General features: G+C 37.3%; 1 protein-coding gene across 4 annotated transcripts in view; it reads right to left on the minus strand.

Moving 5' to 3' along the window:
• The window catches only part of MED13L (mediator complex subunit 13L), a 628,245-nt gene that overhangs the window by 51,974 nt on the left and 549,958 nt on the right, over positions 1 to 26,313 (minus strand). For all 4 annotated transcript variants that reach the window (XM_067015324.1, XM_059040339.2, XM_059040338.2 and 1 more), the window contains 5 exons: positions 10,790 to 10,935; positions 7,335 to 7,529; positions 6,780 to 6,968; positions 2,408 to 2,573; positions 149 to 253 (listed from right to left, as the gene is read on the minus strand). In XM_067015324.1, the coding sequence (XP_066871425.1) occupies positions 149 to 253; positions 2,408 to 2,573; positions 6,780 to 6,968; positions 7,335 to 7,529; positions 10,790 to 10,935 (801 nt within the window). The remainder of the gene's footprint in view (positions 1 to 148; positions 254 to 2,407; positions 2,574 to 6,779; positions 6,969 to 7,334; positions 7,530 to 10,789; positions 10,936 to 26,313) is intronic.

The raw sequence follows: 26,313 nt of genomic DNA on the forward strand, positions 1-26,313 counted from the left end.
TTTAAAATAATACAAAATTTAAAATAAATAAATACATAAATAATAAAACAAAATAAAGCAAAATGATGTGGAAGAAGTGGTCTGAGAGGCCAGGAGACAACCAGCAAAAAATGTTCTATCATACTATTCTGCCTTGGCCCCTACCTACCTAGAGCAAGAACAGCTGACTCTTTGGGTTGGATCCACAAAATCCCAAGTAGCAGGATTGTTAGCAGGCTCTTCTTCAAGAGTTGGAGTTGACATCTGGCTCCTCCTAAAAAAGGTCAAAAAAATGTGGCTTGTGTAAACAGGAGATAATATCCATACCTCTGGGGGGAAAATGTTAGAAAGACATGAATACATTTTACACAGTAATGGTATCTTGTTGATAGACGATTGAGAGCAACTCAAGGGGGGAGGTTGTGGGGGTGGGAAAGGCAACTAACTACTACTGCCATGCACGAGAAGAGTCAGGATTCCAAATATTTTTATTTAAGTTTAATATATATTTTAACATGGGTGGTACACATAGCAATTAAAACACTACCTGGCATTATTATCTGTTGTTTTTTAAAAAGTCACCTAAATTCTGCAGAAATAACCTAGATTTTAAAAAATTATCTTTTCACAGCATCTGTGAATTATATACCCTCAGATAGACTGTTTAAATCACTTTTAAAACACCTATACTTACTAGCATTTAAGGGCAGCACTCCACACAAGTGATGTGAACTAAAACACAAGAATCAAATATATCTCCTGCATGTCACTAATAATTGGTAGCAAAAAGCAGATGTCTACTACTGCATAAATAAGAACACTGGGCAGTATTTCTGTACTGTTGATTTTGCTACAGCTGATACTGCAAAGTGTTTCACTGATGGCTCTGCAAGGACTTCGCTTGCTCTCCACCCTCCCCTGCCTTTCTGGGCATCTCACTTCCCTGTTCGGTGCTGCTGATAGAAGGGCTCTGATTTGTTAGACTTGGTGGAAAGGTTAGTGGTGATAAAAATCAAAGATGGGGGCTTCCCTGGTGGCGCAGTGATTGAGAATCCGCCTGCCGATGCAGGGGACGTGGGTTCGTGCCCCGGTCCGGGAAGATCCCACGTGCCTCAGAGCGGCTGGGCCCGTGAGCCATGGCCACTGAGCCTGCGCGTCCGGAGCCTCTGCTCCGCAAAGGGAGAGGCCACAACAGTGAGAGGCCCGCATACCACAAAAAAAAAAAAAAAAAAAAAAAAAAATCAAAGATGGTAAATAAAAGGAAAAGAAAAAGAAAATGTTAACATGGAAATTGTCTAGGCATTGCAGACGTAAGTGAAAATATCTGTACCAATAATTCTAAAGGAAAAGATCATTTTAAAGTGAATAGAGATACCTTTTAAATTCTAGAACCTGACATATGATTTCCCACTGCAATTATTTTAGACTTTTTTCTACTAAATCTTCTTTAGTAGCCTATTCTAGAGCCAACTATTTGGGAAATAAATATATAGTAGGAATTTGCTAAAAGCTAGGTCCAAAGGACAGGTTTTAATTGTGTATATAAAGCTTTGAATAGCAGTCACTGAAGAAACACTTAATTGGCTTCTAAACAAGTTCTTAGGAATTACTGACAAGAATGTCCATATTTATTCTGCTCCAGAGAATGATGACTCTTTTGTTTACCTGTATCAGTCAAAAAGTTGGACACCTCAGTCATATCAAAACAGATGTGAAAATATGCTGAATATGTTTATGTAAATCTTGACAAGTGAAATAGTATTTACTGACTACTGTTTAACATTATCATTCATGCAATTAAAATAATCACCAGCCATCTCTTCTTAGAATCAATTCCTCTTCTTTTCCAAAAATATGTTAAGGAAGGAGGGAGGTCAGAGGGGATGGATGGGAGGGAGGTGGGGCAAGGAAGGGAAGGTTGGTAGGGGAAGAAAAGAATTTCCCCAAGTCAACAAACAGAAGCACAGCAGCTACTAAACACCCCTCTGTCTTCAGTTCAGTACAGAAATGCATTGTCAATTAAAGCATGAGGCTAATGTATAATAGAAAACATGGCAAAGAAGGTCATTTCCCTTTGTAAACAGGAAACATTAATTAGTAGGTATACAGGGAAAAACCAAACCCACAATTACTGTCCTGACACTCAGAGTCAATCTCTGAGCCAGCTGTGCTAAAAAATGTCAGATGAACACCATGACAATCTTGAGATGATCAGGAACTTCAAATTTTTCCTGGATAGTCAAATTATTTTAACATCTTTGTTTTGAACTTTACCCTATTATGTTCAAAAAGATGAACTAACAATCCAGTTAGTTCAAAACCCTCAGGGTTTGGTCACACAACAGCACAATGTGACTGATCCTCTTCATGTAGTAATAAAAGACATGGTTACTAAACCACGACCCAGACAGAATGCAAAAATACATACTTGGACTGCGTTCTGTTGAGGATGCATTCCTTCCAGACTCGATGGACCATATGATTGTGGAGCTTTGGAGGAATCCTCCCCGACCTCTTTGGACTGTGCATAGTTATCATCCCCCCATCTTGGGAACCTAGGTGACTGACAGCACTCTGTGTCCCTCCACTCTCACCTAGGAAAGAAAGACAATTTGGAATGTCAGAATTTTCTGAAAAGGTCTCCTGCTGCACAGACTGTTGGCTTATTTAACATAAATATTTAATTGTTGAAACTGACCATGTTTCATGTTTGCTGCTAGCCCTGACAATAACACTATCTGTAGCTATGAGCGAATTAGTGTCAGTATAGCTTTCAATCACATCAATACTCACACTCACATACCCTCAATGGCATACCCATCCAGAGGCATTCCTACTCCACAGGTACTGGAGACAACTTACACGGGAGGATTCAAACATGACAATATTAAAGATATAAACGTGCATGGGTTGTTTGAATTTTTAAAGCCCGATGCAGTAAATAAGTCTCAAGGCAGAACAAAACAGTAGAGGGAGCTTTATGCTCATGTAGCTAAACGGCTGTGTAACATCTGCACGCAGTGCCCTGGGTAAGAGAAAGAAATTCTTAAGAAGGTCAAATTTTAAATCTGTGTGTGGAACTGTTCATCCTTATGCCTGACACTACTTATGAAAGCCTAATACTAAAACACTGAAAGAAGTTGACTCAACATTTTATATCAGACGATTAAAAATTCACTGGTTTCTCTCTAATAACTCCACTTAGTTTTTCCAACTGTACTTGGTATTGTAATCCATTTTCTACTATGTCTACTATAATTGCTGATAATACTAGTTATTGGTTATAAGTATTTTACGACTTCCATCTCATACAAGACAAATACTGAAGTCAATTTCCAGTATTAAATTCTGATTCAACTACTTTTATCTATTTGAGTTCATAAACATATTGTGGGTTTTACTCTTGATAGAACTACGATGCAAAACATCTTGATTGAAATAATCAATTTTAAGTGCTCTGAAAGGCCTCCACTCTCGTGTGAAAAAGAAACAACCAACCTTATATCACAAATTAATATTCTTGCTATCACTGCAAAACAACCACTATATGAGCTGAATGGTTAGTCTCAGCTCTATTTTTTACAAAAAGAAAGAAAAAACAAACCCCAACGCTTACATTCTTAGGAACAGAAACTTTTTTGTTCCCCAGAAAAGTACTGTTATAATACAAATGAGATAAATTAACGGAGACAAGAAATTTGATCTTTCATTGCTACCTTTTACCTTAAAAGTTCTCTGACTTGGTTCATGGTACAAAATAAATCATTTTGATTTTACAGTGGATTTTCAAATGCCTATTATAAAACTAGGCAAAGTGAAGAAACAAACAGAAATAGATAACATAGCCCTTTGCTCCCAAGCACCCTACAATACAGCCAAACAGATCATAAATCCATGGTATCATAGGGAATTATTTATGACAAAAACAGGAGAGGGCATGGGGAAAGCAAGCCACAGAATCTTTTCTGATTAAAGTTGGGTTAACAGTTTTCAGTCGCTTTTAATGATTTAACTAAAATGTGAGTTAGACGTTATATGGAATTAAATGAGAACTGTACTCCATGCTGTTAAATGCATATTGAATGTTTCTTCTCATAATTATCTCCACAAACAGAAAACACAAGGTGATGTACCTATCCACACGAGGCAGAACTGTTTGGCCCTCCGAGAACCCATGCTAATCTAGGAGACTCTTGGCCATTTTAAGGGACAAAGTAACTCACTTTGTCCCATGTCCAAGAAAACACGGCAATGCTCAACATCAGTCAAGTGCAGAATGACAAGGCTGAGCAGGATTCTCGCTGATGGAATATTAGGAGTCCTAAGCTGTAATTCAACGTTATTATGATGCATAAACTTGGACAAATTAATTTTATGACAAATATATCAGTCACTGTTATCTAGGTTTTTTTGTTTGTTTTGGGGAATGAGGAGGCATCAAGAGATTTATTTACCCAGGACCTAGCACAATGACACACAGAGTTAGAAGGGAAGAAATCTGAACATCTATAGTTACAAAGTACACACTTGAAACCCACCATAACAAAACAACTTCTTTATTTTTTAGGTTTTCTCTCTCTCTCTCTCTTTTTTTTTTTTGCCCCACACGGAATGTGGGATCTTAGTTCCCAGACCAGGGATCGAACCCGTGCCCCCTGAAGTGGAAGCACAGAGCCCTAACCACTGGACCACCAAGGAAGTCCCCAAACTTCTTTTTTTTGAATTATGGATTTAGAGTTCCGAACTGATCAAAGGTCAAGGCATCATGCACACAGCAGGCCTTGAGTTTTAAGATGAACACAAATTTCACTAAGTACCAGGCAAAACAAAAACAAACATAAACAAAAACTGATGCCAACTTATGTAGTATAACTGTTAAAAATCCAAATCCAAACTTTGATATGAAATATGATTAACATTTTTCAAAATACTGGTAAATCTAGATTTTTAAAAATATATCTTCTCTATGATATTATTATAAAAAACTGTACAAGTATTTTTATGCTTTTTCAGTTTAAAGTAGTTTGTTTTTTTTTTTTTTTTTTTTTTTAATTTTTGTGGTACGTGGGCCTCTCACTGTTGTGGCCTCTCCCGTTGCAGAGCACAGGCTCCGGACGCGCAGGCTCAGTGGCCATGGCTCACGGGCCCAGCCACTCCACGGCATGTGGGATCTTCCCGGACCGGGCCACGAACCCGTGTCTCCTGCATCAGCAGGCGGACTCTCAACCACTGCGCCACCAGGGAAGCCCTAAAGTAGTTTTAATAAAAACTGATTGATGGCAAATCCTTTCATAAGAGATCATCCAGATTCTCTGCTCTACCATATTAGAGCCAGACGTAGTACATTTTTTCACCATCTTAGCAACTACAAGGCTCTTAAAAACAAAGGCTAGGGACTGCCCTGGTGGTCCAGTGGCTAGGACTCCATGCTTCCACTCCAAGGGGCAGGGATTCGATCCCTGTTAGAGGAACTAAGATTCCGCAAGCCATGTGGCCCGGCCAAACCCTTCCCCCTCCCCACCCCACACCCCCAGAAACCCAAAGGCTATGTGTTGTCCATTTCTGTCTCCCACACAGTATCTGAGTAATTCCTTCCAGATAACTTAATACTGTGTGCTGAAACTGGAGTTTTGAGCACTGCTTTAAATTTCTTACACTACTGTTTGTATATTGCTTTATTGTTTACTAAGCACTGTCAAGTACATGATCTAATATGTATAATAACCCTGGAAACTATATAGTATTTAACAGAGAAGGAAACTGGTGTTCAGAGCAAGTATGAGAATTAAATAAGGTCACTCACCTAGTAGAAACTACAGCTAGGTTTTAAAATTAGATTCAATCACAAAGTCTATACTTTTCCCCAATATATTATTTAACCATGAACATTTACTGAATGCCACTACATGCCAAGCACTATGCTAGAAACTCTGAAAAACGGTCTTATCTAACCCTCAAGAAAATTACCACATTATGAGCATGTATCATGCTTGACAGTCTGTTTTCAAAGTTTAGCGGCCAAGGCTTTATTTACTCTGATGCTCCTGCCAACATGGCCCACATTAAATATGTATAATTAATCTCATTTCAGCTCAAGTATGATGAGTATCCTTTTCTTAGTGACTAGATTTTCAATTAAAATGAAGTCAACTACAACAACAAAAAAGTTAATATAGGATATATACTACTCAACAAAGAAGACAACATTCTCCCAAATTAAACAATTTCAGTATTTTTCCAAGAAGGAAGAATGTTGAAATTGACAAATTTTTCAAATGTAATTAGTATTTGTCATTACTGTAGACAAATACATTATTGAAAGGACAAGGCATTTATTCAGAGATCCTGGATGTTAGACTAACTTTATAATATAATAAGGAAAGAGAATTCATCCAAGACTTGTCCCTGGCTGGCAACAGCCAATTGGGCAAAGGCATCAACTATTCTCTGATTTAGTATTTTCTTTTTTTACAAAAAAGAGAAAGAAAGAAAGAAAAGAAACTCACATCTTGTCTCCTAAATGCAACCTCTTCAGTATAGAAGAGCAGATGCACATGGAGAACTTATGAGAAACAATTAAACTGTGTAATTGGAGTAAAGACTAATACAGGCACAATTAAAATTCTGAAGCTCATAAATTCTGTTTGTTTACAATTTTCCTTCTCCATTTTGTAAAATCCCCACATTACTCTATCTCCATTTCTTCCGCCAGGAATTTCTCAACGTGTTTTCTCAACTCTTCCACGGCAAGGGAACTACATGATTTTCTGGGACGTCTTCCACACCCGGACCACACTCACCTATGACAGCCTGTTCTGGAGAGGTGGGTGGGGTGAGTGGCATCCCACAGTTACTTGGGTCCTTCACACTACCAAGTCCCTGCTGCCCAACTGTAATATGGCCTCCGGTACCAGCAACACTCTGAGGAACTGGGAGGTCATTCTGAGAGATCAAAACAAAAGCTGAAGGATAAACCATCCGAACACCACCTGTGAGGAAAGAGAGAGAGAGCACCAGGACTGAGAAAAAGTTCACACTCGACCGCCAAATGCATTATTCCAGTGGTCAGAGTCAAAGCTCACTAGGTACTGCCAAAAGTGATAGGTTTCGTCCTTTCATAAGTTAATAGCTATTTAAACATGTGTTCCAACATTATCATAATAGCATTTGGAATACAGGGACCATTGGTGCTTCAGGCAAGATAACTACTCAGCAAATACCACTGTGTCAAGAGAATTCAAAAAGATGGGAAAATTATGGAGATTATTTTTGATGAATCTGAATGATTATCTTTTTAAATTAAGGAAGATGAAGAAGACAGAATTAAGTTCTTCAGGCAAAATATTTTCTCTTACCAACAATTACTTCTACTGCCACGGGGAAATCATCATCATACCCCAACTCCTCCTCTTCTTTCAATTCTTCTTTCTTTTTCAGCACCATTGGGTAGAAATACTGCCATTCCTCAATCAACTTACGGGTGGCTGGGTCTGACATCTTGTATGCTTGGCCTGTTAGCGTGCCATTTAAGCCATAAGGACTTACCAGGACTAAAGCAGAGAGGAGAAACATCTGTTACAGATCACAGTAATAATTCCTGCTTAAGTGTAATGCTACATGTACGGTAATTTTTAGGGTGAAGCATAGTATCACTTAATGTATATTGCTCTTTATTTCCTAACTCCTTTTATTTTATTTTTTATTTTTTATAAATTTATTTATTTTATTTATTTATTTTTGGCTGTGTTGGGTCTTCGTTGCTGGGCGCGGGCTTTCTCTAGTTGCGGTGAACGGGGGTTACTCTCTGTTGCGGTGCACAGGCTTCTCATTGCGGTGGCTTCTCTTGTTGCGGAGCCCGGGCTCTAGGCACGTGGGCTTCGGTAGTTGTGGCACGCGGGCTCAGTAGTTGTGGCTCGTGGGGTCTAGAGCGCAGGCTCAGTAGTTGTGGCTCACGGGCTTAGTTGCTCTGCGGCATGTGGGATCTTCCTGGACCAGGGCTCGAACCCGTGTCCCCTGCATTGGCAGGCGGATTCTTAACCACTGTGCCACCAAGGAAGCCCCCTAACTCCTTTTAAAGTGTAATTTTTAAAACTTTCTCATTTTAGTACTTCTTATTTATATGCCTCTCAACTCAATTTTTGAAGGAAATCAGATGGGGGAGGTATAACACTGTCTGACAGCTATATCAACACACAATATATAAACTATTTATACATTAAAGCACATAAATATCTGTTTGGTAATAGCTTATACGATGTGAATACTGAATCTTCCATGATAGAAGAAGACCATTCAATACATATACCCCAAAACCAGTCTAGGACTTGAATATTCTTCCTATGGTTTCCTGCGACTTCCTAAATATTTGAGGTAATTTTAAAATAATATATACATAAAACATCTAATAGCAGGAAAGTCTTAATGTACCAAGTCTGAAACATAATGTTATGTATAATTTCAATTATGAGTGTTTTGGAGGTCTACTAATTAAACAACTCTAAATAAAATTTATTTTACGCAAAGTAAAGGACTCAAAGTCCCTTTCTCTTATTCTTTCAATGTCTGACCTTGATGTCATTTTCACTGAACTAGACACAAAAATGTAGTTAATGTAATACTGTATAACTCAGCCAGTTCTTAGTCTCATGGTGAGTATTTTGGCCTTCCGAATAACACTTTTCTGGGGATAAAGGTCTCTTTTCCTTAATCCTGATTTATAAAAAAATCTCAGCCATAGGCATTAACTGGGAGGTCCTCTTTTGGGGATGGCTTTATTTTTTTAACAGCTGGATGATGTATCACATTAATCAAGACAGAGATGGCTGTAGACATCACATATTTCGTGTTGCCTTTCTGCTGTTCCGTACTGACCCAAATAGGATAAAAATACTGATCTAACCAACACACATAATCAAGGGCAATTTTCCTGTTTTAACACTTCTAGGAAATCTCCACATCAATATGGTTAACTATGTTCACTATAATCATCTATATGCCAACACCTGCCCTAAGAACGTACGTTCTCCTCACCAATCATGGGAAATAGGCAGGATAATGCCCCACAAAGTCTTCCATGATTCAAGGTATTAGTAAGAAACCAGTAAGATTTAAAATAAGTAGCCTATAGGGAACTGGTATTGCCAATACTATCTTTCCTCATGACTAGTAATGCCCTCTGTTATTATCATAAGTAAATGCTTTTATTTTGCTGGACAAAAATCTAAAGTCAGGGACTTCCCTGGTGGCACAGTGGTTAAGAATCCTCCTGCCAATGCAGGGGACACGGGTTCCAGCCCTGGTCCAGGAAGATCTCATATGCCGTGGAGCAACTAAGCCCGTGAGCCACAACTACTGCAGCCCACATGCCTAGAGCCTGTGCTCCGCAACAGAGAAGCCACTGCAATGAGAAGTCCACGCACCGCAACAAAGAGTAGCCCCCACTCACCACAACTAGAAAAAGCCCGCGCACAGCAACGAAGACCCAACGCCAATCAATCAATCAATTTTAAAAATCTAAAGTCAGATGATCCTCAACACTTTCAGAGTCAAGGAAACACAGTATTTAAATAATCTCATGTATTACTATCTGAACTGCCTTTTAAACGACTCTAGAGCAAGGAAACATGGTATTTAAATAATCCTGACACAGTATTTAAATAACACAGGTTTTAAATATGCACATAATGTACAACTCTTAAGTGTACAGTTGAGAACTGGGTCGTTTCGAATTACATTGCAGTTCATACATAAAACATCCAAAATTACAGAATAATAAAGTAAATAGCTTAAAATGTGTTGCAAGATGGAGGAAAATGTAGGCAATAATCAGGACACAATTACATGAGGTTCAATGTTCTTTTTTACCTTAAAAAAAACCTTAATAATCTTTAAGGTAAGAAAAAGATGCTTTCTTCAAATTAAATCAGAATCATTTGTAGGAAACCAAAAAGCCATCATAAATAATATGGAGGCTAAATACTCATTTGACAGACTATTATATCAATAAAAATACTTTAGTCAATTTTATTTAAAAAAATTTTTTAAATTACATTTTGTGATATACTAAGACTGTTTCAACCAGACATTGCTAGAACTGATAAATCAGACTGAACTAAAAAAGATATTTCTATATGGTTCAATTTAATATTATAACATTTAAAAAGAGTTATTCGTAGAAAATTATGAACTCCAAACACAAAACCAAAGCTTTAGAATGCACAGCTAGAGAAAAAGGGACATAGCATTATTTTGGTGATATCTAGGTGATTAGTTGAGAACTAATGAAAGTATGAATGTAAGTTAAATTACAACCAAATATCTACAAACAATGTAGTCTATAACTAAAAGAAAATAAGATATTAGTATCAATGAAGAAACTACATACTATACAACTCTAGAAATTTGATTTGGTTGAAATTTCAAATAGTACAAAGTTTAACAGTAATTTTTTGTAAGTCATTACATTCCTAAAACCATGGGACAATGAAAACCTTTAATTTATAATATTTGTCAATTACTCATTGGATTATATTTTTCAAATACTTATTAATCCTCTTTTGATATAAAGGAAATTCTCCACATCTTATTCCTCAATACACCTAAGACCATGTTGTATGTGAGAAGCTTTCAGTAAAAAACTAGCAAGCTATTATCACTTACTTGTGGTCTTCTCTTTCTTCCTCAGAAATCGATCCTTATTGCTTAGCTTAACTATTCAAGATAGTATCTCATTCTGTAAAGCCTTACTGGGAAAGGTGGCTACCCACTTGGTGGGGAGGGGTGGAGAGCAGGGACATCATCTTTTACTTACCTTGAAATGGTGCAGGTGAAGACTGAGCCATGTGTATATGCTCCTCATTGATCAAATAAATTGGCTGGTGCTGGGCAATCTCCACACTTGTGCATACATTACTTTCCCCATGAAGAAAGAATGTGAAAGCACAGGACAAATGCTCACTAAAATAGAAAAAATGAGAAACTCAGCTCTACATTTTGGTAGGAAACAGGTGCTAGAGATAGGAACTACAGATGTGACACAGCTTTACCTTATTACCATCCAGCAAAGCCTGCCCCTGATGATATTAATAAGCACAAACTTTTAGTTGACTGTGGACAAATAACAATAACTTGACAAACTAAATTAAAGATGCCAGATAAATAGAAAAATTAGTTATGTTCCACTCTGAAATTGAAAGCTATTGTGCAGAATGCTTTCTGTTTCCTTTGCATAAAGTCTCCTATGCCAACTCGTAAGGACAGAAGAAGAATCATAACATTTTTCTACCTTCTCATGTATTACTATCTGAACTGCCTTTTAAATGACTCTAGAACAATGACAAAAGAGTTCTGCATATGTTTGGTATGACATAACAATAAGATCAAATTTACAAGCTTACAATGTTACAATAAGGTTAAAATTATTGATCTAAAAACAGCAATCAACAACCCTGGTGTATGTAAATTCCCCATATACAACTGCTAAGGTAATATGAGCCTCTAAATGGGCTGGTAATCTATTATATTTAATTTTTACAATTTACCTCTGATCACAAAATTTTATTAAAGCATCCCACTTCTCCATTTTCCACACAGTTAGCTAAAAATTGATAAAAATGATGTGCCTTGGAGAAAAATAATTTCAAAATTAATATAGTGGCACATTCTTTCAAAGTTGTTAACTTTGGCCCTAAGCCACCCATAACATCTCCATTTTTCAAGACAGCTTATAAGAACATTTGCCTGATGAACCAAAATCACTGTATTCCAGGCACACCATTTAAAAACTCATCTCCAACATTTCCTTCTTTTCAAAAGTTCTCTAAAATATTATAAAGTGTACTTTGAGTACTACTGAAAAAATTAAAATTTGGGGGCTTCCCTGGTGGCGCAGTGGTTGAGAGCCCGCCTGCCGATGCAGGGGACACGGGTTCGTGCCTTGGTCCGGGAAGATCCCACACACCGTGGAGCGGCTGGGCCCGTGAGCCATGGCCGCTGAGCCTGCGCGTCCGGAGCCTGCGCCCCGCAACGGGAGAGGCCACAACAGTGAGAGGTCCGCGTACCGCAAAAAAAAAAAAAAAATTAAAATTTAAGTATAAAATTATAATGCTTTAAGAAAAACTGAAATAAAAATGATAAAATTTTCACTCTATCCCACAGTGAAGCATATATATTCTTCCTTGACAAGTATGTTGAGATGATCTGAGAAAATTTTGTATTTTACTAGAATGTGAAGCTTCGTCAGTAGGAAACACCTAGTCTTGATATTTGGCTATTTAGCACAACAGAGTATCTTTTTATAAAAATTATTTATTTATTTATTTATTTATTTATTTATTTATGGCTGTGTTGGGTCTTCGTTTCTGTGCGAGGGCTTTCTCTAGTTGCAGGGAGCAGGGGCCACTCTTCATTGTGGTGTGTGGGCCTCTCACTGTCGTGGCCTCTCTTGTTGCGGAGCACAGGCTCCAGATGTACAGGCTCAGTAGTTGTGGCTCATGGGCCCAGTTGCTCCGCGGCATGTGGGATCTTCCCAGAACAGGGCTCGAACCGTGTCCCCTGAATTGGCAGGCAGATTCTCAACCAGTGCGCCACCAGGGAAGCCCCACAACAGAGTATCTTAATCTTAAGATAGCAACTAAAATTTTGTTAAGAATTTTGAAAAATTTAAACATCTCCTTAACACCATACATCTAAGTTTCAAGTTCACAAAGAGGTACTATTCATGTAATTTAAATGTATATAAGTATAAAGCAGTATCAATAGTAAAAATGTGCTGTCCTTTATTTATGGAAATGACACTGAAAACATATCATCCTCCATGCACAACATTATGCCAGGCACATAAGAACACCAAAATATAGATTAACTGATTGTGGATTTGTAATTTTCCATTTGTAAAATTCAGTGGAGGAGCTGGAGCTGACTTATCCCTATTGTGCCTACTATCCCATGCAGTCATCAGAATATTTATAAGACAACTGGTTAGAGTTATAGATACTGAGTACAGCCCAGAGTATGTTCTCATTCCACTGAACACAAATGCTACCAACATTTGTCTATCAACCAGTAAGTGAGGAGAATGGTGCAAGAAGCTTGAAGTGACAACAAATAAAATACGATCCTTGTCCTCAAGGAGCATATAAACTAACAAAAGATTGATATAAATGCATATTAACAAAATAAATCCAAGTACAAATATAGAAATAGAAAAACCAAAATGCCATGGGAAGGCTAAAGGATACTAATTTTTCCAATTTGGAAGATCCAAATGCTTCAAGAAGATGAAATCAAATGAAAGGCTGATTTCAGTGTAGAGAGAAAAGAAAGAGAGGAAATATGAGGCAAGGAGTAGATGCAGTGAGAACAGGATATACCTTAGAAATTCTAAAATGAGGAGAGACATGACATGATGGGAAAGGAGTCTGGAAAAGAAGTCAGAGGTCACCCTTGAGACAACCAAAAGTCTTGCATGTAAAAAATAGCAGGGAGCCAATTTAAGGTTTGGTTTTTAAAAGTCAGCTAAGTCTAAAGAATCGTGATAGAAACCTCAAAATAGCATTCATCTGAATTTGCTATGTCCCAAAAGACACAGAGAAGCACAAATGAAAAAGGCAGGAAGTGAATCAATGGCCTATTTTTTATATTGATAACTTTAAAAACAAAACATGTTTTTTAAAAGAGACAAAACTACACAAGAAAAAGAGCAAGTTATGGGTGAAATATAAGAGAAGCCACCAGTAACTATATAATGTTTGATATGTTACTTCACTGTTCTGATCATAGTTTCCTCATATGTAAAATCAGCTGCTGCTGGCACAAACTGCTGGGCCCCCAGAAGTAATAATTCAGAAGGTCCAGGATGGGCCCCAAGAAGCTACATTTCTACCAAGTTCTCAGTGCTGCTGCTGCTGCTACTCCTAGCCCAAGGACCACACTTTGAGAATCACTGAACTTTATGGTACATAAATCTTTTTCCAGCTATAAAATTTATTTTTCTCTAATATTACATGAAACAAGAGGGCAAGGAGGACAACTCTGACACTACAGAGTAGAATTCTCCTGAAGTCTATACTTAAAAACCTCATAATTTTGGTTGCCTTTGGGGAATGAAGTGGCATGACTCCAGGATAAAAAAAGAATTCAAAATATTCTTTTCTACTTTTTGCATGTGGGGCCATGTGTCACACAGAAGTAATGGAGGCAAGATCTGACGGAAGCCCCTGCCTCTCATCTTGTGCCGTGTGCTTGCTGGCCCAACTAGAGGAATCCACAGTGTTTCATCTTGCCATTTGGCTCTTAGTTGAAGTCTGCTGAGATCATCTTTGATTTTGATTCTGTTATCCAGCATATAGGATATTTAATCAGCAAGCCATCAACATCTTTATCCATGTCATTGCTAAAAACGGTGAATAAGACTATACTGAGGAAAGAATCCTGTGTCATTTTATGAGGTAATTCCCAAGTTGCAAATTCTCCCAAGTGCTGCCACACATTTACTATTTCTTGTCTACAAAGGACAATCTAAAATATTAATATGTCAAATGTCTTTATAAAATGCAGATACATAACAACTACCATATTACCCTGACCTAGAAACCTGCCTAAAAGTAAAATTCAGGTAGTATGATAGAGAAGTCAACCCCCCTAATTTACAGATGAGAAAATAAGGATAAAAACTGTGGCTTGCAAATGCCATTCTTAGAAATACAGCTGGAATTAGACTTGAAATTTAGTGATCTTTCCTCTAGCTAGATTGTCTATAAATGAGAATACTAATTTCTATCTCTACCAACTTATATTTTTATGTAGGTAAATGAGATCAGAATTGTGAATGAACACTGAAAACAAGTTCATTGATTACAATGAACTTTGTAACATTTATTACAGTTAGGAGGTAAAACTTATTATAAGCTTCATACATGTTCTTGCTTCTTCTCACCCATTACCCACTTTTACCTGAACCTTTAATCATTCAACTCCATCTATTTCATATACTCTCATCATCTGAAAATTGAAAAGGGCTTTAGAAATGATCAGGCTCAACCCCTTTCTAATTCAGGGGAAGGCAAATCTGTGCCCAAAGTTACACAATAGTTTAGAGCACAGTTGGAATAAGAATTCAGGTCCCCATCTTAACATGGTGTTGTTCACAGTGCATTCACGATGTTTCTACCTTGGATGTTTCTACCTTAGGTCAATGCTACCTTCGCCCTGTATAATACATTCCGTCATCAGCATGACCACATGCTTCGTAACTTCACTCCCTGCATCATTTCTATTAACCTACTGCCATAGACCAGAAGGTACTATTCAAATGAATACACACTGTAATTTTACCCTAATTAAAGTTGGAGCCTAACCCCTGTTCTTTTAGGGTACTCCACTTAACAAATATTCCAACGTTCTCAGCTCCATTTATTCTCCCCTCTTTACTCAGTTAACAAGGTCTGATGTAGGCAATTCTTCATTTAACCTCCTTTTCGCCTTAAACATGTGTGTAGTTACACTTACCTCACTCTTCCCCAGAGTCCTAGAGGATTACAGATTTCCTTTTCTCTGTAAAAGTACTCCCATTCTCATTCTCTGCCACTCCTGAGTAGTCTTTATTTCTACCTCTTTACTTGCTCTTCACTTGAGCATGTTACTCCTTTAGGGCTCCTTTATCTTTCTCCCTCTATTGACTAAGATCAAATAATCAACATGTAAATAAAATGATTAGTATAATAGTAGTATTAATACTAATATCACTAAATAACCTGTCTATAAATAACTTTTGTGTTATAAAAGAAATAAAAACAAAAAAAATAATAAATACACTATGATATAAAATAATGAGAGTGCTATTTTAAAAAGGAATAGGTCAGAGAAAAACTTTTCTGAAAGAAGGGGGAGCATTTAAACTGAGGTTTGAATCTTAAGAAAATTATACGTGCAAAGATATTGAATTAGAGATATTTCCTTTTTAAAAGGAAAGGAAATTTTAAAAGGAAATTTTTTAAGCATTTATTCTTAAAAAAAATTTTATTAGAGTATAGTTGATTAAAAATGGAAATTTTAAAAAGTTTAAAAACATTTTAATGGCTGCATCATTGTGAAAATGAAGACAACTGTAAGATGAATTTGGAAATACAAATATATTTTGTTCCCTCTGTCTATCAAAAAGATAAAGATCATCAGAATGGCTGAAAAATAATAAATCCATTTATATAATGCTTACACAAGACATCAAACCACACCAAAAAAAAAGTAGAAAATGATATTCCAGGTAAATCTAAATAAAAATAAAGCTAGTATAGAAACAGCAAAAAACAAAATATTTTTTTAACTTAGGTTCATCATTACAGAGTAATAAACAGAGGAATCCAATAAGAAATTTAAACAGTCCTGAGTGTGTTAAGTACACAGCCATATGGTATGCAACATAACTTAGAAATATATAAAGAAAAAAATGGTAGAATTACAAGGAGAAACTTATACATCTTTGATAAATATTTTAACACACTTTTCTCAGTATTTAATAAGCAAATTATTCAGAATACCAAAAAAAGACAAAAATATACAAACTTAAATATATATGTTGGCTTTCAAGAAATAATCTATTCTCTTTCCAAGGACACATGGAAGATGTACAAGAAAGGACTGGGAACTAGGATACAAGACAAGTCCTAAATTTCAAAGAACTGATATCACACAGACTATACAATCTTTAATCACAGTGCAATTTAGTTAGAAATCAACAGTTTAAAAAATAAAGGTTAAGGGCTTCCCTGGTGGCGCAGTGGTTGAGAATCCGCCTGCCAATGCAGGGGACACGGGTTCGTGCCCCGGTCTGGGAAGATCCCACATGCCACGGAGCGGCTGAGCCCATGAGCCATGGCCACTGAGCCTGCGCGTCTGGAGCCTGCGCTCCGCAATGGGAGAGGCCACAACAGTGAGAGGCCCGCGAACCACAAAATAAATAAATAAATAAATAAATAAATAAAGGTTAAAGTAAAATCCCTTTGTTTGGAAACTTGAATATGCACTCCCTAAATAAATCATGGGTTACAGAGGAAATCACAATGGAAATCAAAAAATGTTTAAAACTGAATGACAACAAAAGTAATACATGTCAAAATCTGAGAGATACAGTGCTTTGAAGTAATTTATATCCTTATACGCCTAAATGGAAGTCTTAAAATAAGTGAGATAAGCTTTCAAATCAAAAGTTGGACGGGGAGACAACAAGAAACAGTCAACTCAATGGAAATAGAAGGATGAAAATAATGACAAAAACACAAAAACTTAGGTGGGGGGCGGGGGGAGAAGAGAGGCAATAGAAATGATTAACAAAATCAAACCTTGGACTTCCCTGGTGGTGCAGTGGTTAAAAATCCGCCTGCCAGTGCAGGGGACATGGGTTTGAGCCCTGGTCCAGGAAGATCCCACATGCTGCGGAGCAACTAAGCCCATGAGCCACAACTACTGAGCCTGCACTCTAGAGCCCACAAGCCACAACTACTGAGCCTGTGCTCTAGAACCCGCGAGCCACAACTACTGGGCCCGTGTGCCACAACTACTGAAGCCCACGCGCCTAGAGCCCGTGCTCCGCAACAAGAGAAGCCCACGCACCGCAACGAAGAGTAGCCCCCGCTTGCTGCAACTAGAGAAAGCCCATGCGCAGCAACGAAGACCCAACGCAGCCAGAGATAAAATAAATTAATTTTAAAAAAGACATGTATCCTTTATTTAAAAAAACAAAATCAAAACTTGTTCTTTGAGCACACTAAAACAAACCACTAAGCCAACTGATTTGAGGAAGAGGAGGAGGGAAGATGCCTATGCAAGGAGGGAGGGTCACCATCAAACAATCGTGAAAACCGAAAAGCGGAAGTAACCTGAGGCACTGACCACTGGGCACCAAGACTGGACACTTACTGCAAATGCCTTTTTTTGTTGTTGCTCATGCTATTCTTTTGTCTAGAATAAACTTCCCCTCTCCTTCATCTAATTCCTACTCATCTCTTTCAAGAAATCATCTTTAAAGCCCCAGAACAGGCAAAATGCTCCCAAACTACTCTGTATATATCTCAAAGCACCTCAGTGTTCTTAAGTTTTATGTCTAGTCCATCTGACTAAGTTTTGTGAGAACAAAAATCATGTTTTATCTATCATTTTGGACCCCCATACTTACCCAGTCCTTGGACTGGGTAGATGCTGCATTAATCATTTACTTGAGTTTGTGATACTTTGTACCTTTCTTCTAAAATTTTCTGGCATTTTATTTGGAGAGTGTGAAATAAACATGGAATTCTGAGTCATGAGACAGGGAAGAATATGAGGGGGAAAAAAAGCTGTGATATTCCAGCCAAGAATTTATTAGGGGAAACCTACCCCTAGTCTTGAGAATTTCTGACGATCCCTCTATCTGTTCTTCTAGAGGGAACCTGCTTGGGGGATATCACTGACAGCTAACGGAGTATAATATGGTATGACTCTCTTTGGGACCCAAGGCAGTTTATATTCTCTGAACTAGAAAGGAGACTAGCACAGAATAAATCAGGACTAACCATACAGATCAACAGGGTCTTCTCTTCTGTAAATGCCATTGAGGAATTCTGTTCCTCTACTCTGTCTATTATCTACTCTAAGTAGTACGGCCAAATCAGTCCTCCTAAAACATTTATTATTAAAATCTATACTACTAAATCAATCCCATGTCATAGTCCCCACTGCCCAGAGGGAAAAAACTACACCCCTCTTCATATCAGGCAAGGCCTTCTAGACTCTGGTACAACCCACTTTTTTTTTTAAACATAGTATTTAAAACCTTACTTCCATGTATAAACTCTCGATGACAGCCAGTTTGGAATAGTTTAATACTTTGTGCATATCCCACCTACATTCCTGTAACTCCACACAATTTCCTACTCCTTCCTTCTCCTTAAACCCCATCTTTCAAAGTCCAATATCACTTCTACTTTCTCCATAGAGCCTTCTCATATAAGCTCTTTTCACGCAGACCTCTTCATTCTGTGCTACCAAGAGTATTTACCCTTGTTTGGCACCCATACTTTCAAAAGAACTCATTTAATTAACAAGTATTTATCAAGCACACCTACCAATCTTGTACCAAACACTCTGCTGGACTTAGACATGTGGAAATAAACAAGACCAGAATCAGCCCTTGGGTATTTGATAGTTTCTTAAGCAAAGTACCTAAAAACTTTAAAAGGTAGCAAGACCCCAGAGACTTTCAACGGGGTAGAAATACGAAGATTAAGACATTCTGGTTACCCTCAGTTAAAATTGTGTACTTTAATATTAAATCTCAAAAAAGGGGCCCTCATCATATAATTACAATATCTTATATTGGTTTGTACCCTATGCAATCTTAAAGAATTAACAGTTTATAGAAGGAATGAAATGAACCCATGGGAATGAGGAGAGGTCTAGCAAACAAAACAAAACAAAACAAACTTTCCTATTATTTATAAAATATCATATATTCCATCTTAGTGTTAAAATTGACTCAAATTCTATCTTCTCAGGGGTCCAGTAAGTAAAATTAAACTATATTCCAAGAAAGCCAATTTCAATCTATCTTCCAGTGTCATCTCTTGCTACATTAATTCATTCATCCAGTGGTTCCATCATCCAATTTGTTTCCTTCATAGCCTTTGTCATAATTTGCAAGTATTTATTGTGACGGTCCCCCCACCATAAGGTAAAGCCCCCTGAAAGGAAGAACCATGTCTGTCCCACTGCCCTCTGTATCCTCAGCACCTAGACATGTAACACTTAATAGTCACTGAATGGATGAATGCAGTTTTAGTCATAACCAAAGACTAAATGACTTTTCTTTAGTGAGTTCCATCATGAAGAGAACAAGAACAGCTGATGTGCACAATGAATATTTTTGAAGTGGGAAGATTAATTATTATTAATAGAAGGAGGTGAATATAATTTCCAGTGAGAGAAAAAAGGGAACTTTAAAAACTGTTTACTTAGGAAACACAAGAGGGGGTTGGTGTGGGTTGCATCTGTGTAGTTGGGAAAGGATTTGCAAAAATGCAAAAAAGGAAGTACTGTCTTCCAAATCATTTTATTCTCTTACAATATTCTAAATCTTAAGAACAATTTTTTTTTTACTTCTTACATTGAGTTTTCAGAATGCAAGTATTACCTGTGCTTTCAAAATGCATTATGAATATTAATAAACTCCTGTTCTTTTCACAGTGTAAAAGTGTTTTTGGTAACATTCACAATGCAGAATGCATTTAGATAATTTCATCGAAATGCTTTCTGTGTTATGAAATTATTATCTTAAAATTTTCCAAGTTGTCATTAACCCAATCTCTTGCAAGAAGTAATTTGCCTCACTCTATACAACCTCATTTGGGAATATTTTGCTAATGTTACTTTATCATTTCCTTTCCTTAAAAACACAGACCTACTAGAGCATGGACTTGAGGATATGAGGAGGGGGAAGGGTAAGATGTGACGAAGTGAGAGAGTGGTAGGGACATATATACACTACCAAATGTAAAATAGCTAGCTAGTGGGAAGCTGCCGCATAGCACAGGGAGATCACCTCTGTGCTTTGTGACCACCTAGAGGGGTGGGATAGGGAGGGTGGGAGGGAGGGTGACGCAAGAGGGAAGAGATATGGGAACCTATGTATATGTATAACTGATTCACTTTGTTGTAAAGGAGAAACTAACACACTATTGTAAAACAGTTATACTCCAATAAAGATGTTAAAAAAAAAAAAAAATATATATATATATATATATATATGCCATTTACTTTGTCAGCCTTCACAAAGACTACGTTGAGATCCTTTGCTCACTGGCATACTGACCTTTCTCTTACTGGACAGGCCTTAACTTTCATCTCCTTTTTAAAAGATGGTGACATTATATAATATTCAAATAAGAGGTGATTAAATTATTTTATAAAATCCTGAGATGCTCTCACTATTTCATATATCTTCCTTTTAAATTAGAAGTTAAACCTGATTACAAAGGCAACGAAAATGTCCAGGAAAGTTACTGGCACATAATTTTTTTTTTTTAATGAGAGAGTACTTGCATTGTAACTGTTAAATTACCATTACAACTCTATGAATAATCACCCTTCTAAGAAAGTTACCAGTTACATTGTTTCAATACAAAATTGCCTCAGTGAACAATTTTTCTTCATGTATATAGGTATACACATATGTGATACAACACATATGTATATATTTATAAATACACACACATGCAATATAATATATATAAGAGAAATTAAATCAGCAAGCTCTATGACTGTTCCTTTCTACCCTTCCAACCTCAAAGCTAAGTCGGTCCTCCTCAGCAGTAACTCGGCACTGTGGTGGTGCATTAACTCTTCCCCATCACAAGGGTACTGTTCCTGGCACTGTAGTGGTAACGGAGCAGCAACACCTCTTGCATTAATGCAAAAACAATGCTCTAGTGGCCTAAAGGACTTAATGTTTCTCCCTGGGTATCTCACTTCCTAGAAGCAAATGACAGTGTGGAGGCTCTGACTCAGAATACCTTTGATCCAAAGGCAGGAAGAGTGTGAGGGTTCCCATCCTGACGGTACAAACTATATAATTTTCAAGATGCCAAAATAGACAGAGGAGCTGCTCTAGTTAGTGATGTGTGCTTGGAAATCAGAAGCTGATATACACAATACTTGAGGAGACTTATGAATGTCATCTTATTAAAATCTCTCTTGAGGTTTACTAAACTAGGCCAGGTTATGTAGTCTCAGTCCCTGGATAACCCTTTGAAAATTCAATGGGAGACTGCCTGGAAGAGAACACAGATTAAAGTGACATTTATATTAGGTAACTCATAACCATTAAAGTACTTTTACTGCTCACTTTCAGACGTGCTTGGATTCTTCTTCTTCTTTTTTTTTAAAGTATAAAACAGAACCTTTAATCTATTCTTTGGTTACTTTAAAAGACAGTAACAACGCTGGGGGGTAGGGGTGGGGGATAGAGTAGTGGAAGGGTATAGGGAACCACAGACGTTTTTCTACCATTTTCTCATGAAGTACTAATAAGGCATTATATATCGCTAAGAACAAAAAAGGATCAACTGACACTAAAATAGCTAAGATTTTATATATATGCCTGAGACCATAAACTAGCCTTTCTCTGTCACTCCTTACCGCTAAACTGAAATGCTATATCTTCCCAAACTACAAAATACATTTGTATAGTACATCTTAAAATCAGTGACTGTTTACTTGGTATTTTACACAAATGTCCAACCACCATGACAGATTATGCTGCTGGAGGAGGAGCCTGAGTGACAGACATGGCGAAGTTCTTGCCAGCTTGAAAGAAACATAGGGACAGACCTTTGACATCTGTCTAGATTCCCACAAGCAGCTCATAGTGGGAGAAATCACCTGCCAGGAAGCATAAAGCAGATGGGAATTCCACATGCTGCCATTCATCAGGTGAACAACAGCAAGTAGGACTTTACCTATGTGGTCAAACAAAAAAACAGAGACAAAAATATAAAGAAAATCTGTTAACAAATAAGTGCTAGGTATATAGCCTTTTTGCTTTCATAGACTATTTTTCCATCCATACTCCATTACTACAGTTTCCATCACTTATGAGTATCAACCCGTATTATTTTTTCCTGCCTCATTATATTTATTATATGTAAACTACCTTAAATACTTCTAGAACAAGATGAGGCAGGTAAAAGAGGGAAGGATCCATGTTGAGATTTTCTTTCTGTCTCATACCCTAATTCTACTCCATCATGTTACCAAAAAGCCCAAACGAACTTTTTGGCCAAACCAATATTTAAGGAACTGATTAGTGTTATAGAGTTATGTTATAGTATGCATTTAATGAGAGCTAATACATAAAGAAACAGTACAACAACAAAATTATTTTATGTCTCTATTTACAGTGATGGTTCTAGCTATATTTTTAAGACACTGTCTACAATAAAGCAGGAAGAACATCTAACTTTTTATGTTGCTCTATTTCAGATCTAGCAGCTGACACCCAATGTAGCTTGGCAAGTTCTTTAAAGGCTTTCCAACATTTGGCATTAGCCTACCAGAGAGCAGGGCCTTTTCTATTCAGCTTTGCTGCAAAATGTCTCACTCACCAGTACTCAAAGGAGGTCACAGTTTTCCCAGCAAAAGGAAAATAAAATTGGAGCTGACACTTATTTGGTAGAATGCTGTTATCGGCAAGTATTTATCTTCCAGACTCTTCCCATGCCACAGGCCTACACCAGAAGCTAGTTTTCTCTCTTCTTTATTCAAAACACAGTGCAGCCTTTAATCATCAGCACTGCTTGCAATCCCAACTCCCCTATCCCTATTATAAGAAAAATAAATCTGTTGGCTAAAATGAACAAAAATAAACGTAAGATGCTTCTATACTTTTCTTATAGTGTACTTAAAACTATGAAGTCAAAGATAGCTACAGGCTTAGCAATATGTTTAATTCTGAACAGAATAAACTTTGATTCTTAACAGTTATAAGCAATTTCTCCTAATGAGGTAAAATTCAGCTGAGAGGATATAAAAGAAAAAGTAGATACAGGAACTAACGGAGTCATTAGTTGCTATAAATAAAGATGGCATTAGCATCTCATTTAAGAGATCAACAGAATACACAAGATCCTTCAGGTGATGGATGCAGCACCTAAAGAGTTGGTGTATACCCCAGAGACATCCAATAAAAACTCACTCTTCAAACTATTCTAATATATACAGTTGTTACAGCAACACTTATTTAATGATAATGACATACAATCAGCATCTGGTCATTGCCAAAAATATGAATGCTTTAAATTATGGATGTTTAAATTTTTTTTGTTGAGAGCACCAATTTACAAAAGGTTTCAAGGAAAAAAAAATTCTGACAGAGAATCTCCTTTCATCATCAAGAATCAGTAGCTTAGCCACCTTTCAGATAGTTTAGAAGTTTTTTAAAAGATAATTTCAGGGGATAAAAAAAGCGCTGAAGAAAAGAAAACATGCTGTGTTTAAGAGTGGCAGTGGGGCTTCCCCGGTGGCGCAGTGGTTGAGAATCCGCCTGCCGATGCAGGGGACACGGGTTCCAGCCCTGGTCTGGGAAGATCCCACATGCCGCGGAGCAACTGGGCCCGTGAGCCACAACTACTGAGCCTGCGCGTCTGGAGTCTGTGCTCCGCAATAAGAGAGGCCGCGATAGTGAGAGGCCCGCGCACCGCAATGAAGGGTGGCCCCCGCTCGCCGCAACTGGAGAAAGCCCTCGCACAGAAATGAAGACCCAACACAGAAAAAATAAATAAATTAATTAATAAACTCCTACCCCCAACATCTTCTTAAAAAAAAAAAAAAGAGTGGCAGTGGAGGGAAGCAGGGGAGAAGAGATGACACATAAGACGGGAGGCAGCGGTGGGTACAGAAGGTGTCTTCTCTGAGGAAGGGCAAACGAGAAGTCAGCCCTGGTGAGACCTCAGAGAGAGGAGTGTAGGTAGAGGGCACATATGAAAGCCAGAAGTACAGGAACAAGCTTAATATGTTTGGGGAACAGAATGGTCACTGTGTTTGAAAGCTCATAAACAGGAAGGAGACAGGTACAAAATGAGATCAAAGAGATGAGAAGGGGTTGGATCATGTAAACCTTTCAACAATGAGATGGGGCTTGAATTTTATTCTAAATACACTGATAAACCCTGCAGGATTTTAAAGCAAAGGAATTACCATGGTCTCATTTATATTCTGAAAGGATCACCTTTAGTTCCTCTCTTGATAATTCGTTACGAAGGAGTTAACAGTAGAAGCAGGAAGACCACTTAGAAGGCTAGTCTGGAAGCCCAAGTGAGAGAAAAACACGGCTTAGAGTAGGTTGGTAGCAGTGAAAACTAAGGGACATGGATTCGAAATGTATTTCAGAAAGAGAGCTGACAGGACATACAGGCAGACACACTATGACGGAAGTCGGACACATTAGTAAGGAAAGAGGTAAGGGTGACATGTCATACTTGGAAGATGTTAACTTAGAGATGGTAGTTAAAGCCAAGGGGATAAGTCAGAGCACACAGGTCTGAGTCTGAAAGACCCCAGATATAGAAAAATGATACAACTCAACCTCTGTTGGTTCTTTAAAGAGGTGGAGGGGGGGGGGGGGAAATGCAACCGTGTTTTCAGTAAGCCAGTATGTGAAGCCTATCTTTTAATGATCTTTCTCCAAACAATAGGTTGAGAGAGAAAAGAAAGTTACGGTATATTTTTCTTAATTTTTATTCGTTTCTGTGACAGAAGCTCCCCCACCCTCCACCCCCATGTGCTGACTTCCATCTGATATTTAACAAATTTAACTGAATCAAACGAACCCATTCAGATTTTCTCCTTTCAAAATTATCTTTTTAAAAAGTAGAATTCGCTAAGTTTAGTAATAAAATTAACTGAAAACAAATAATGAAGTTATAAAATACTATTTGATTCAAATTATCTGAATACCAGTTTTTCTAATTAGTAATCACACCTACAACTCTGATTAATATCACAATCTTAACAATAAATGAATCAATCATACAATTTATTTTACATTAAATTCAGAGATTTCCACTTAAAATAATTTTCCCCTTTCATAATGCTAATACAGGTGATGGAGAAATGTGTTAGTCATTGTTTTTTCTATGAATCAGGCTGGGTCATCCACTCAAAACACCAGACTCCAACAGATCTACCACTTTCTCACTGAATGACTCTGACAAAGTCATTTACTAACTTTAAACAGGTATCAGGACTGGAAACTACCCAAACTCCCATCAATAGTAGAAGAGATAAATAATGGGGTATATTCACATAATGGAAAACTATACAGCAACCATAATAAGTGAACTACAACTACACACAACAACCTGAATAACTAGCACAACCAATGTTGAAGAGAAGACAAATAAAAAAAATACATACATAGGATTCTGTTTATATGAAATATAAAAACAAATTAAACTAAACTAAACTGTTAGAATAGTGCTCATGCTGGGGAGGGGAGAGGCAGTGACTTGTAAGTAGAATGAGGGAGGTTTTCAGGGTGCTGTTAATATTCTATTTCTTGATATGAGTGCAGATTACATAAATGTGCTCAATTTGGAAAAACTCATTGAGCTTTATACATTGTACTGTATATTATACTTCAGTAAAAAGTTATACACATGAAATATGAAAGAAATATAGCAAAATGTAAACATTCTGGACCTCATTAGATTAAATGAGTTGTAAAAGCGTGAGTATTTATCTTACTCACTATGATAAACAGAATAATGGTTTCCCAAATATGCCTGTGTCCTAATCTCCAGAACCTGTGAA

Source organism: Kogia breviceps, chromosome 15, assembly GCF_026419965.1.
Source record: "Kogia breviceps isolate mKogBre1 chromosome 15, mKogBre1 haplotype 1, whole genome shotgun sequence".
In the NCBI taxonomy this organism is placed as follows: domain Eukaryota; kingdom Metazoa; phylum Chordata; class Mammalia; order Artiodactyla; family Physeteridae; genus Kogia; species Kogia breviceps.